At 39.4% G+C, this 15397-nt stretch overlaps 1 protein-coding gene across 2 annotated transcripts in view; it reads left to right on the top strand.

Moving 5' to 3' along the window:
- The window catches only part of cped1 (cadherin like and PC-esterase domain containing 1), a 235152-nt gene that overhangs the window by 86732 nt on the left and 133023 nt on the right, over positions 1-15397 (top strand). For both annotated transcript variants that reach the window (XM_033038290.1, XM_033038291.1), the window contains exons 8-13: positions 1431-1503; positions 8413-8580; positions 9674-9778; positions 10602-10771; positions 13159-13214; positions 13919-13948. In XM_033038290.1, the coding sequence (XP_032894181.1) occupies positions 1431-1503; positions 8413-8580; positions 9674-9778; positions 10602-10771; positions 13159-13214; positions 13919-13948 (602 nt within the window). The remainder of the gene's footprint in view (positions 1-1430; positions 1504-8412; positions 8581-9673; positions 9779-10601; positions 10772-13158; positions 13215-13918; positions 13949-15397) is intronic.

Below are 15397 nucleotides of genomic sequence, written 5' to 3'. Positions count from 1 at the left end.
TCTTGTTTAAAATGTTTGTTATCGCTGTCATCGTCCGTCCTGAAAAGGACGCAAGCTTCCGGCAACAATCAGTGGAAGCCATCACATGCCGCAATAGATGACGGTGGTAGCAGAATTAGCTCAGGATACTTCCAGTTTCCAGCCCCATGACGTGGGCGCTTCTGTTATGGGGCCTCCATGGCCGTTGAGATGCCAGTAAAAAGTATCCAAAACTCACTTATTCCCCTGCCCCTGAGTTTCCTTGTTGTCACTTGAGTTGCTGGACATTCAGTTGGCATTCCCTGATTTATTTAAAGGATTTAGCTATTTCACAATGCACTCAACATATTCAATGTTTACCCACATTGTATGGCATTTTGCTCTAATGTATATTCAAAACTTCATCCCAATTACCAATCATCCACATCCATTCTGCTATCAATTTTGCTTTACCACATATATTAAATATCTTTTTCAAATCAAGTGAATGTGTGACTTCCACTTTATTAGGGTTTATTTGAACAACACCACTAAGGAGACGGGCAAAGGTAAATTTATAATATTCTGTGATAATAGCCTGAAGAAGGGTCCAGACCCAAAACATCACCTATTCCTTTTCTCCAGAGATTCTGTCTGACCTGTTGAGTTACTCCAGCTTTTTGTGTCTATAATCTGTGGCTGGTGGGAATGTTGATGCAGAGAGGGAATTCTGTTGAGATATGATGACCCATTGCATGCCATGCCAAAAGATTCCCAGTCACAACTGGTGAGTGAGCCACAAATACTAGATTCCTGGAGCCCATGTTGAAAATTGCCATCCAAATCAATCACCACTTTTATAATATAAGAAGCAAAAATATTGAAAGTTGCATTCATATTACGTTATGTAAAATTATGTACACTGCAAGGGCCAGGAAGCGAGCGGGCAAGATAATCTCTGACCCCTCTCACCCTGGCCACAAACTCCTTGAATCACTTCCCTCTGGAAGGCGACTCAGGATTGTCGAAGCTGCCACAGCCAGACATAAAAACAGTTTTTATCCACGAGTAGTTGCTCTACTCAACAGCCAAAAATCTGTAGCCTCCCTTTGATCTGGTATTTTGTTGGTTCACATGCTTGATCAATGGTGTTTTATCATTAATGTTTTATTATTATTAATGTTTAGTGTTTTCTGAATCATTTGTAACTGTCACTGTATGTCATGTTGTTACTTGTGGGTGGAGCACCAAGGCTAATTCCTTGTATGTGAATACTTGGCCAATAAACTTACTTACTTACTTACTTACTTACTACATTACTGAGACAAAACCAATCCTTGTAAAATAAAGCATATTCTTTCCTTTTAATTGTCCAAAATCAGTTTAAAACATGGAATAATACTTTTTCTGCATTGTTTAAATGTTCCTTGCTATGATGATTAAATATACTGATGTTAATTTATTTTTCTCAGATGTTGTTCATGTTTTCAGCTGTTGGCCTTTGATCTTAGCTTTGGCACATCTGTCTATCCAGTAATTGTTGAGGTAAGAATGTTTTGTTTTGCCTGGTCAAAGGGGATAGAGCAAATCGATGACATTTGCTTTGGAGAACGAGTCGTTAGTATTATTGAATGACTTGGATTCTACAGTTCTGAGGCTGACTTGGAGCTGTAAAATTCAGGAAACATGTTCCTATAAAACTATTTAAAGTTGTATAGTGAACCTTTTTATAGAATTTGCAGTGATCCACTCATGATGTTTCACAGTGAATGTTCAGAAATGCAGCATAATTCCCCAATGGGACAAACTTATCAATTACACTGCATGCCAGCAAGTACATAAACGACAATAGAAGTGTTAAAGGGAATATTAATTATGGGCAGTAGGATCTGGACAGCGTAAGCTGCTATGTGATTGCTGTGATAACTGCTGTATCTCAGCAGATATACGAGGGCCTTGGGCCCAGAACCAGGGCCTCAATTTATATTGCCTCTATCAGGGCAAAATTGGCGAGACTCTAATAAATAAACCCTAATAAATTCCATCCAAATTAAATAGGCATTTAAAAAAAAAAATCAGTTTAGTTTAGAGATTCAGCATGGAAACAGTTCTTTCGGCCCACTAAGTCCATGGTCGACCATGTTCACACTAGTTCTGTTATCCCACTTTCTCATCCACTCCCTACACAGTATAGAGGCCAATTAATCTGTAAACCCACATAAGGATGCGGGAGAAAACCAGAGCACCTGAAATAAACCCACGTGGTCACAGGGAGAATGTGCAAACTCCACACAGACAGCCCGAGGTCAGGATCCAACCTGGGTTTCTGGCTCTGGTAGTCAGCAGTTCTATCAGCTGTGCCACTGTGCCACAGTAGAACCAGAAGGACCGGTACTGAGGCTAATTAAGTCAAAGTGCCAAAAAATGAATGCCCAGTCAATGTTGAAGCACAACGCCACACAAAGACAATGATCATTTCAAGTCAAGTCAAGTCAAGTTTTATTCGTCACTTCCACATAAAGTGCAGTGACATGAATTTGCCAGCGGCGGTACAATAAAAAAAGAACACACAATACAGAATAAAAATTTAACACAAACAACCACCACAGCATTCATCACTGTGGCGGAAGTCACAAAGTTTGGTCAGTCCTCACTCCATTTTCCCCCGTGGTCGGGACCACAACCCTCCGCAGTCGCCGCTTTACCTGCCACTGGTTTGCCTGCCACTGATGCAATTAACAGACGCACTGGATCTGAGAATTTGTTCTACAAAGTCTTAATAACAGGTTTGAACGGGGCTCCTCAATTTATGTCAATTGAGTTGGGGTCCTAATTGCTTCACAGGACCCCTATTGTTCAGGTCATTCGGAAACATGGCCACCTCTGGGCTTTCATCAAGTAAGCTGGATAACACAGATCAGTAGAAATGACACAAGAGTGAAATAAACAAGTGATCATTAACAGCCCGTCCACCCATCACATTTGTTACTCCTCTTCAGGAAGTTGTTTCCTCTACTGCTATTCAGAAAAAAAGAGCAAGCTTGTAATATGTACATGAACAGATGAACAATTTTACTTTGGATGGACTTTTCCCCATTATAAATTAATGGGCATTGTGTTAAAAAAGTAAAAATTTACTTTGCAATATGAAAGTATTTCCTCACATTTATGTCAAGCTCATATAGTATTGGGCAACACGGTTGCAACAGCGGTAGAGTTGCTGCAGCACCGGAGTCCCGAGTCAATCTTGACTGCGGGTGCCGTCGGTATGGAGTTCGTCCGTTCTCCCCATGATGGTGTGGGTTTTCTCTGGGAACTTCAGTTTCCTGCCACACTCCAAAGACATACAGGTTTGTAGGCTAATTGGCTTGGTGTAAATGTAGATTGTCCCGAGTGTGTGTAGGATAATGTTAATGTGTAGGGATCGGTGGTCCGTGTGGACTCAGTGGGCCAAAGGGCCTGTTTCCACGCTGTATCTCTAAACTAAACTAAACTAAACTAAACTAAACTAAACTAAACTAAACTAAACTAAACTAAACTAAACTAAACTAAACTAAAAACTATTAACCATATATATTTTCGGCCTGTGTCCAAGAAAATTTTAAAAAAGTGAGAGGGGATATGATCAAAGTCATGTTGAGTCATAAGCACAAATACCGTGAGGTACAGATACAATGAAAACCTTGCTTGCAGAAGTGTCACTGGCACTTAGACTTGGGCGACACACAAAAACATAAATTGTATATAAATTGCACACACATTGAGGAAGACCATATAAAGAAAAACATCAGTGCACAAAGACAAGAAAACAGAAAAGAAACAAGTCCATGATAGTGCAAGAGGTGGTCCTTAGAGTTCCATTGCCAAAACACATAGTAGGTATGTTGCAAAGCCTACCTGAAGCGTCGCTGAAAATCTGTCGCTGCGGGTGTGCGCGATTTTGGCGCCGTTTAGAGGGGGCGGGTTTAAAACGCGATTTTCTCTAGGCTGTTCAAATCGAAGATGTTCAGCCTAGTTAATTATTAACGAAAAATCGCTGAAAGACCCCGTCGCAAAAGCTATTATTAGTTTTAAAGGCCTCGTATAATAGTTATAATAGTTTAAAAATCAATCTCTAAACCCGCGACCGCCAGCAACCGCAGGGTCTCATAAAGCAAATAACTGAAGGAAGGCTGTATATTTTTACATTAAAAAGGGCTTCTAAAGATCCCTTTATACAAAGTTTAATATTGCGAGTAGCTCATTTTGGGCCCATTATATCCCGCAGTATTTTTCTGGGCATTTGGGGCACAAATCTACCGCAATGTGAACGTTCTAAACCAGCGCGTTCCACAGGGACCCACTAGAAAGCTGATTTAAATGGGCATTTATTTACAGCAATTGAACACTAAATTCCTTCCATTTGGTCTATAAATTAATGTAAATGAGATTTAAAAATCATGTTTTATTGTGAATTATTTGTGAATATTATTTGGACATTTAGGCTATTTAAAAATGTTAATCATTTATTAAGAAATGGATAGATGTTTAGATCTAGTAATTGAAGTCTGAAATTAGCTACAATTAGGTAACTAACTAATTATATGCTTTAATTTCAGGTCATCCAAGTAAGATTATTTTATATTTCTTTCAGAATGCTTCAATCTATGATAACTGAAAATTTCATTCAGTTCTCTTAATTTTTAAGAAAGTTATGGGCTTTTGACTGTTCACGATCACAGCTTTTTTGTTATGTCCATAGAAAATCAATAGGGAACAAGATGCTCATTTCCCAGTATGAAAATGGCCATAACTTTTTAAATACTTGAGATATGAAAGTGAATTAGGTGTCAAATTAAACTTATTTTTATGCTTTATCTGATGGGATAAATTGCAGACTTGATTTTAAAAATCTCAAAATTTTGTAACATTGCTACACATAGTAGTCACAAAAGGATATACAAAATAAGACAGGGCCTGAGTAACTCATTGGGACTGGACTATCTCTGGTGAACATGAATAGATGATGTTTTGGCTCAGGACTCTTAGAGTCATAGCGTCATACAGCGTGGAACCAGGTCCTTCAGTCAAACTTGCCCATGAAGACCAACATGCCCCATCTACATTAGTCCCACCTGCCTGCATTTGGCCTCTGGCAGGTCGTTCCATATACCTACCACTCTTCGTGTGCAAAGTTGCCCCTTAGGTTCATATTATATCTTCCCCCCTCACATTTAACTTGTCTTCTTGTTCTTGATTCCCATACTCCCCGTAAAAGACTCCATGCATTTACCTTATCTATTCCTCTCATGATTGTATCTGCCTCTATTAGATCACCCCTCATCCTCCGGCACTCCAGGGAATAGTCCTAGCCTGCTCAACCTCTCCCTGTAGATCAGGCCCTCCAGTTCTGGCAGTATCCTTGATTATTTCTCAGCACCCTATCCAAACAAAATGTTTCCTATACAGGGTGACCAAAACATAACACAATACTTTAAATGTCTTGTACAACTGTAACTTGATATGCAACATATACTCAATACTCTGACAATATCAAAAGCCTTCTTGACAACCCTATCTACTACCTGATTTATTCTGACTGGTTGTGGTGGTGGGGGTAGAGGGGCAGGAGGAGGGGCGAATGCTGGAAGGCAGAAGGGGCAGGATGAAGCCTGGCTAGTAAGAGGTTTTTTGATTGGCAGATGGTTGGACAAAGGCCAGAGATGAAAAGAAAGAACATGTGGGGCAAAAGGATTGAAGTGCTGATCAAACCCACTCACCTGCATCCACCTATCACTTGCCAGGCTTTGTCCCACTGCCACCATCTCTCTTCCAGCTCTCTTCCCCCTCAGTCTGAAGGTGGTTTCCGACCCAATATATCACCTATCCTTGTCCTCCAGAAATGCTGCCTAACCCACTGAGTTACTTCAACACTTTGTCTTATCTGAGATGTCTTCATGCTTTAGGGAATGGGGGTTCCCCTCTTCCATCATGGTTGAGGCCCTCACATGTGTCTCCTCTGTCTCCCACAGCTCTGCTCTTGCACCCCCTCCCCCCAGTTGCTACAGGGACACAGTCCCCCTAGTCCTCACCTTTCACCCATCAGCCGTAGCATACAGCACCTAATCCTCCGACATTTTCACCACCTCCAACGCCTGTCCCGCTGAGTTACTCCGGCATTTTGTGTCTCTCCCTGGAAAACATGAACCACTTCTCAAGGATGTGCTGAAAGACTTCTTGTACAAAACATCCCCATTGACTTTTGGGACCCCTTGGCTCATGACTGCCCAGTCTGGTGCAGAAATATTGAGTATTGTGTGGGGGACACTTGCCAGCTCCATTAACTGGCAGAACGAGTCCACCACCTTGCCCACCGCATCGACACTTACTGCCCCACCTGCGGAACAGGCCGTGATTCCCACATTACCCTCACCAGTCCCTCAGAACCCATAATACTAGAGTGGGAGCAAGCCATCCTTGATTCCAAGGGCCTGCATAAAATGTTATTCTTAAGGTTTCTTTAATTCCCCATGAAGTTAATGGGAGTTAAGGTATAGTATTGCAGCAATAAATATTGAAAACATATTATATCTATGATGCAGTCTTCTATGACACTACGCTTCACTTAGATTATTTTTGTTGTTTATCTTGGATCTTGGCTTGCATGTCATCATTCAGCAATATTATTTGATAGCATTTTAACCCCTGTGATCTGCAATGTCTGAATATATTTAAAAAATATATCCACTAGAGGCCAGCAGAGCACAAGAGACTAAGGATCAAATGCATTTTTATTTCTTCACTCAGAATAATGGGCCTTCAGTTGGAGGCTTGACAACATGTTAAAAATAGTCCTATATGGTCTTGCATATGTGAACCAGCCAAAAGTGGTTTGGGTTTCAAAACTCAAGTATAGGTGGGTGTGCATCATGTACGCAGATATAGACACAAAATGCTGGAGTAACTCAGCGGGACAGGCAGCATCTCTGGAGAGAAGGAATGGGTGACATTTCTAGACTTCTTCAGACTTCAGAATCTGAAGAAGGGTCTCAAAACTTCACCCATTCTTTCTATCCAGAGATGCTGCCTGTCCCGCTGAGTTACTCCAGCATTTTGTGTCTATCTTCGGTGTAAACCAGCACCTGCAGTTCCTCCCTACACATGTGCACAGTTATACATTGACTCCACATATTTTCTTTACATTAAAAATAAAAAATGTTGAAAACATTTTTGTCGTTCATCTTTGCAAAGAGAAAGAGTTGATGTTTCTGTGCCAAGACCTTTCTCTTTCTAATGGAGGGTCTTCAACTTGAAAAGTAAACTTTGTTTCTCTTTCTACAGATGATGCCTGACATTCTGCTTCCAGCATTTTTAATTTCTATTTATTATTTCTAGCTTCTACAGTTTAGATTTTTTTTAAATTTTTGTCTTTATTATTGTACCACATAGTGTCATAGAGACACAGTGTGGAAACAGACCTTTCGGCCCAACTTGCCCACACTGGCCAACATGTCCCAGCCACACTAGACCCACCTGCCATCATTTGGTCCATATACCTCCAAACCTGTCCTATCCATGTACCTGGTACCATGTACCATTCTTAATTGTTGGGATAGTCCCTGCACCAATGACCTCCTCTGGCAGTTTGTTCCATACACCCACCACCCTTGTGTGAAAAAGTTACCCCTCAGATTCCTATTAAATCTTTTCCCCTTCACCTTAAACCTATGTACTCTGGTCCTCGATTCACATAGTCTGGGCTTGAGATTCTGTGCATCTACCTGATCTATTCCTCTCATGAAAACCTCAAAAATATCTTGTGTAAAAATGCCTCAAGGTGTCGACCGATTTCTACATCAATTTGCCGATTGAAAATTTTGGTTCAATTTTCTGCACACATGTTTATTTACAGGGAATATAAAATTAAATATAATGCAAACACTAGTGGTCCCTGCTGGTATGGATAAAAATGACTAGGCTGTTGTCTTGTACTATTTTTAGTCACATCCGTGTTACCAATATAAATACAGGGACATTATAAATGGATTCCACTTGAAATAGCTTGTATTTAAAATATTATGCAGAATTCTTCTTAAATTGCAAAATTCTTGGAGATTTCCTATACTTTGAGGACAAAAACCTTCAAAAATATTTTAATGCTGATCATAAAAACAGTTTATAAAATGGATTGTCAAAGTAATTGAGAAATTCTGTTGGATAAATGCTACCAAATGTTCCGTGTATATTTTTAGTAATGGTTTGAGAAGTTGACATTTTAATTAAGTTGCTATCAGCTAATGGGTTGTTCCAATTGATTACAGGTCTGACCCATATGTCAGGCGCATGTTTTATAAGATAGTGTGATCTTCCTGTGATTAGGTAGAAATTTAAACACATTTAATTAATTAATCTGACTGTATGAAAGGTTTTGAGATGTTTGAAATCGGAGCTAAAAACTAATCTTTTAATTCTTAGGTACATGAACAACCTGTTTTTGAAGCAAATGATAACATAGCTTTTGAAGATCGTATCACCAAAGATTTCATACTGGAAGACACTTTTGAGCTTCTGTTATCTGGCTCATCTGCAGTAAGTGAAATATCTGAAGCTTTAGAAAATATACATCAAACTGAACGATTGAAGGTAAGACTTTGAAAGGGTATTTTGATCATATTATTCCACTATGTGAAAATCCAACAGTAGAGATACTAGCCATTTGACCCAGGTGATCGTTCTGTGTGGTTATACATTAGTTTATTTGCCCTCCTGTATCTCTTTATCCCACCTAAATCTCTCCCTTCATGTCTGCATCAAGTCCGTTAGCTTCAGCCACACAAAGTGCCGACAAATTCCACAATCTCTTCACTGTGGTAATAAATTGATCCTAAACTCTTTGACCTCCCTTGTTCCAGAGCAAAAAACAAAATGCTGGAGGTGGTAACAGCTCTTAGTGTGTAATGCAGAGTAATGCTATGACAGTCCTTTCAATGATGGCCATCCCTGTACTCCTTGTGTTGTTGGTCAGCATTGCAGGATGGATCAACTAATTTGACTAATTCGTTATGGTTAATCATGTTCAACAAAGGCAATTGGAGGGTGGAAACGAGGCGTTGAGTAATAGGAAATCATTTTATATTTTAAATATCAGCATTTGCCCAATTTGCGGTGAGAAACGACTCCATCTAGCAGAGGTAAGGAACCACAGTTTTTTTATTTTAAAGTACAGCATGGACACAGGCCCTTTGGCCCATTGAGTCCATACTGACCGTCGATCACCCTTTCACATTAGTTCTATGTTATCCCAATTTCTCATCCACTCCCAACACGTCTAGGGCGTTTTACTGAGGCCAATTAAGCCACAAACTGCACGTCCTTGGGATGTGGGAGAAAACCAGAGCACACGAAGGAAACACATGTGGCCATAGAGACAACATGCAAACTCCACACAGATAGCACCAGAGGTCAGGATAGAACCCGGGTCTCTGGCTCTGTGAGGCAGCAGCTCTACCAGCTGCGTTACTGTGCTACCCATTGAAACTTTGTTTATCAAACTGAAATATATGTTTATTTTGTTGGAAAGTGTACTGGAATCAGGGACCAATCAATGTTGAGGCACTCTCTTTCCATAGATGCTCTCTGTCCACCACAGTATTTCCATCATTTTCTGTTTGTATTTCATTTGGTATCAAGTTCACTTTACTATTAAGTATTCTTCACCAGATCATTCTTATTACAGAATCACAGCCGGTTCCAGAAACATGATCTTTGTCTGAGTTCAAGAGATATAACAGTCATTCGTAATTTTCATATGGAATTCAAGAACCAAGGGAAGTTTCAGTTGGTATGTAAATTGGGCTTTAGGGTTACTTTGGTGCCTCGAACCAAATGTAGGTCTTTATAGAAGAAGTTTTTCAGGTTAAAAGTCCCTTTCAATGCATCCAACACATTTAAGATGTTTCTGGTCCCAAGATGTGCTGACAGAAAGCCTGAGGTTCCAACACAATTCCAATGGACAACAGCTGCTTTGGCACAGGGTTCTTGGATGAAAGGCAAAAGTCTAAGTAGTGCAACGTGGGCGTCTGCCATTGGACTCATATTGAGCCTAGCATTGATGCAATGATGTGTTCAAGAGGCCCCCTTCATTCGCTAATTCTGGGAGGCGGGCAAGAGAAACATTTGTCACCATTCATTGTAATGAATAATTTAAATATTAGAGTACTTTGTCTTCAATTTTATATTTCTTATTCACCTAATTATAAAATTTCTCAACTCAGATCTTTAAAATCTTTTTTAAATAAAACATTTGGCAGCAGGGCCTCAAGATAAACCTCTGAGGCCTACACGCCCCTGATGCCTGCTCCACCTCAGGGGCCTCATCTTTGCAGCAGAAGGTCAACTTGTACGGCCTACTGCATCTGCTTGCAGTAAGTGTACTTGGAAGGGAGCAGGAGCCAGGATGTTAGGCCTGCTGAATTGGAATCCCTGTGTAGAATTGTTCCTGAAACCTCAATTATTTGTTCAGCTTAGTCCATTTTGATTCTCTGACTTGCAAATTATTATATTTTTATAATTAAAGCAAGGCAAATTATTTTTTAGAATCACTACGAACATATGAATGTGAATTTAATTTATTTTTGATTTTAATTGTGTTTTTTTCTCTCCAGCTTTATCCATCCACTAACCCAGACTATCAAAGAATATTGTATGCACTATATCACCATTTTGATTACACATCCAGAAGAAGATCTAATCTAGGGATGCATCTGCTTCTCTCACAACTAAGAGACCAGTTCCAAGCTCTTCAACTAAAGAGCAACTTGAATTATTTTCAATGGTAAAAATATCAGATTTCGTCATTATATATTTTAATAGTTTAGAAACACTATTGAGAAGATCAGGTCCTATTTTGGTTTATAACATATATCACTGTTGTATAACGTATAAGCATAAAACATTACAGCACAGGAGTTGGCCCTTTGGCCCACAATGTCTGTGCCGAACATGATTTTAATTTATGTTCATTTCTTTCCTTTAATTGCCAAATTTAATTTCTTCTACCTGCATGGAATTCATATCTCTCCATTCATTGCATAGTCATGTGCCTGACTAAAAGCCTCTTAAATACCACTATTGTATTTGCTACCATCAGCACATCTGATATTGCTTTCAGGTCATCTACCTGTCTCTGTGTTTAAAGACACTTGCACCGCACATTTTTTTCAAAATATCCCCACTGGCATTAAAATGATATCCCTTTAATGTTTGGTAGACAAAAATGCTGGAGAAACTAAGGTTCTCGACCCAAAACATCACCTATTTCCTTCGCTCCATAGATGCTACCTCACCCGTTGAGTTTCTCCAGCATTTTTGTCTACCTTCGATTTTCCAGCATTTGCAGTTCCTTCTTAATCTCTTTAATGTTTGATTTCTCCACTGTGAGGAAAAGATTCTAACCGTCCACCCTATCTATGCCTGTCATAATCTTATATACTTCCATCAGGACTCTCCTCAGCCTCCGATACTCCAGAGAAAACTGTTCACATTTGTCGAACCTCTCCTGAAGACTAATGTACATTTGAGGGGCTCATTAATGGAGTGGGATAATCTTTCTGATTAGAGGATTAGAAAAGTAATATAGGGAATGTTAAGTACTGTTCTACTGTACTTGTAATTCAGGCAAGATCGTTGTGTGATACATCTGACAAAAGGTCTTTGCCCTGAAAGTCTATTTCTCTTTCCACTGTGGCTGTCTGAGTTGCTGAATGTTTCCAGCATTTTCAGTTTTATATACAATAAATTAGTTTGATATTCACCCATCAATGTGTGGCTCTGATTCTATTTTATTCAGACGGACTCCTCTACTACCATAACAATGCTTTGTCTATTGCCCTTTGCACAAGTACATGCCAGGCATAATGAAAATCTTACTTGCAGCTGCATCACAGACAAATAGACTCAAGCAAGCACACTAAAACAAATTATACATAAATTCCACGTAAAATTTCTAAAAGAAAGAAGACTGTCAAAAAAATAAGACATTAGTGCACAACATTAAAGGGAAGATTAGGATTGTGCAAGTTGGTTCAAGAACCTGATATTTGTAAGAAAGTAGCTGTTCCTGAACCTGATGATGTGGGATGTCAGACTTCTGTACCTCCTGCCCGATGGTAGCAGTGAGAAGAGATAGTGGGAACTTTGATGAAAGATACCACCCTCTTGTGGCAGTGCCTGATGTAGATGCATTAACTGGAGCGGCCTGTGAAGAACGATTACTTGGTCTTGTTGACGTCGAGTGAGAGGTTATTGTTGCGGCACCTGTTAACCAGGTGGTCTATCTCTCTCCTATTTTCTAATTCAACACCACCTGTAATTCCGCCAACCACAGTGGTATCATTGGCTGATTTGTAGATGGCAATGGAGCTGTACTTAGCCTCGCAATCAAGGGCCTAAAGAGAGTAGAGCAGCCTTGAACCAGCTATTTTAATGGTCAGTGTGGAGGAAATGTTGTTGCCGATCTGCGCAGACTGAGGTTTCCCCTTGACGTCAAGGATCCTGTTGCAAAGGAAGGCACGGAGACCCAGCTCTTGGATATTGGTGATTAGTTTAGAGGAGATGATTTATTCTTCTTCTTTGGTTACTATGATTTGTTTGTACATGTGTCATATATTAAAATTAATGTTACTACATTTTCTCTTCCATGGTACTGCTGGAGTTAGTTGAACAGCAGTTCAAACCCTGACCCAGTACAAGCACAAGAATAGCTATAACAATGGGACTTTAGTGTTGTTATCACATTGATATGAATCGGGGCGGAGATTGCAACCTTCACATGGTCAGCCCTGTTTCGACGAATGCAATCAACCTGGCGTGCACAATCAAATAAGATCAAATAGAACAAGTTGTCCTACAACTTTAGGCTGTACACACCATACGCAAGAAGAAGATTGATTTAAACCCAATTGCAAGAGATAACAATGGTTTATTGGCAATAAATACTTCATGTACAAATAGACTTGATCCTAGGAAACAGCCTTGCAACCCTCACGCAGGGGAAGAGTTTGCATCTATTCAATTAATCTCTTCAAGTATCGCAGCTTGATTATTCTCAATTACTGCAGGCATATAATAATGACATTCTGATGGATGAGTGGCTTGGCTATTTGTTATTATTCATGAAGCTGGGCAACTAACTTGGTTGTGTTATATTCCTTTTTATGACAGGGAACCATTTCAGACAATACCCCCTCATACATTTGAAAAGATTGACAACAAGATGGGTAAGATATTTAGTCTCCGATGGATATTGTTTACCATACAAAATTAAGTTTTGAAGTAATTCTGCATATATTTTAATTTAAAAATACTAGCATTTAGGAGTTGGATTATTTTTGTTTTGGAGATATAAAATGAGCAGAACAGTGATGTTACAGGTCGTGCAGCTGCGATGACCAATATGTGATCCTGTTGCCCAGTGCTATCTGTGTGGAGTTTGCATGTTCGCCCTGCAACCACGCTGGGTTCTGGCAAATGCTTCAGTTTCTTCCCAAATCTCAGACATGTTGAATGGTTGGCCATTAATTGGCCACTATAAATTGTCCCTTGTGTAGTTACAGTAGCTGGTGGGAAAGTTGGGCGATATTAATAGGAACATGGGTTACGGGAAACTAAGTGGACAAAGGGGAATGCTCAGAGTGTTACTATCAGCCTTGGTCAAGTGGCTTTCTTCTATGTTATAAGGAAAAATAAAAATGAAGTGATTTACTTGAAATAATATCTTACAATAAATCATTTCTATACAGCAGGAAATTACAAAGCGGGATTACAAGAATGTAGAAAACCATAAGATGTAAATAATGGCTCTGGAAGTAGCAATAATTTGAAACTATTCATTCTCTGAAAAAATTACAGAAAATAATTGACTAAATATTACATTTGCGATTTATCATTTCTTTAATTGTCAATATTTAATATTTTTATGCAGGTCGGAACAAGCAGAAAAACTGCAGCACAGGTAAAAAAGTGTTGATCAATTTCTGTGAACTGTAGTTTTTAATTTATTGAACAGTGGGAGTAAAAAGTGTCAAGTAAATTCTTCTGATTTACTGTGTTTATTGTGAACATTTAAAGGGACACAAAGATGCCGATGCTGGTTTAAACCGAAGATAGACACAAAAAGCTGGAGTAACTCAGCGGGACAGGCAGCATTTCTGGAGAGAATGGGTGACATTTCGGGTCGGGACCCTTCTTCAATCTGAAATGTCACCCATTCCTTCTCTCCAGAGATGCTGCCTGTCCCGCTGAGTTACTCCAGCTTTTTGTGTCTATCTTCGGTTTTAACCAGCATCTGTAGTTCCTTCCTACACATTTAATGTTTGCAGTAAGCGCTGTAAATGTGCCCTGACACCTCCTTTGTTAAAGAAAGGAATGAATTTGCCTCTGGCCATCTACCAAAGGGACCTGCAGAAGCTTTTGGGAGGAGTCCCTCCATTGCGGCCCCATGTCTTGCAAGAGCCTTGCGTGTTCTTAATGGGCATCACATGGGGAATTCCTGCTCATAAAATGTGAAAAATGTATTAATAACTCAATAAGCCATATCCCCATACTTACCCAGAAGTTCCAATCTGAATATTTCTGCAGCATTCAAAATATTTGTAAACTCCTTAAACAGAAAATTAATGAATACAAATTAATATGGGTGAAGAATTTAAAATATAATTCAAACAAAAGACCCTCAGTTGTAATTACTCTTGAGCACTTACAAAACATTCAACTCTAAACACTTGAATGGCTTAACTTAGAAATGTTAAAGATTCAAAATTCTTGCACAGATTAGAAAGGGGTTTTTAGTTTAAAAGTTAAAACTAATCAGAAAAATATTTTATATTAATAAGTTCTTGGCTGGGAATCTTGCTAGAATTCCCTTTCTTTGACCCCAAGAAGAGAATCAAGTGTTGCAGCTCTTAGACCTGACACAGAATTCTTTGGCAAGAAATGTTTGCCAATGTTAGACACTTAGAACAAGATGCCCTGCTTGTGTCCCCATGAGTCTGAAGAAGTGTCCTGACCCAAAACGTCACCTATCCATGTTCTCCATGCTGAGTTATTCCAGCATTTTGTGTTCTACGCAAGTTTCCAGCATCTGCAGTTCCTTGTGTTTTCTCCCTGTTCTTGTTGATCTTTCTGAAGAGTCAAGACACGAACATATTATGAATCATTTCTACATGACGGTGTACGTGTACAGTAAATCTGAAAGCGCTGTCAATTATGTGGGATGAGGAAACACTGACATTTCCACCATTGTTGGCCCAGAACATTTGTATTAATAGGTCCTTATCGCCTTGCCCTCTACCACATGTTTTTAATCCATGTAATTTCAGCAAGTAAATCCTAAAAGTAGCATAAAACAGAATATAGTAAAATGGCAGTGTGTGATACTTGACCATCAGAGAATGTACCTTTT

Source organism: Amblyraja radiata, chromosome 19 (genome assembly GCF_010909765.2).
Source record: "Amblyraja radiata isolate CabotCenter1 chromosome 19, sAmbRad1.1.pri, whole genome shotgun sequence".
Lineage (NCBI taxonomy): Eukaryota > Metazoa > Chordata > Chondrichthyes > Rajiformes > Rajidae > Amblyraja > Amblyraja radiata.
This window is presented reverse-complemented; position numbering and strand designations above follow the sequence as displayed.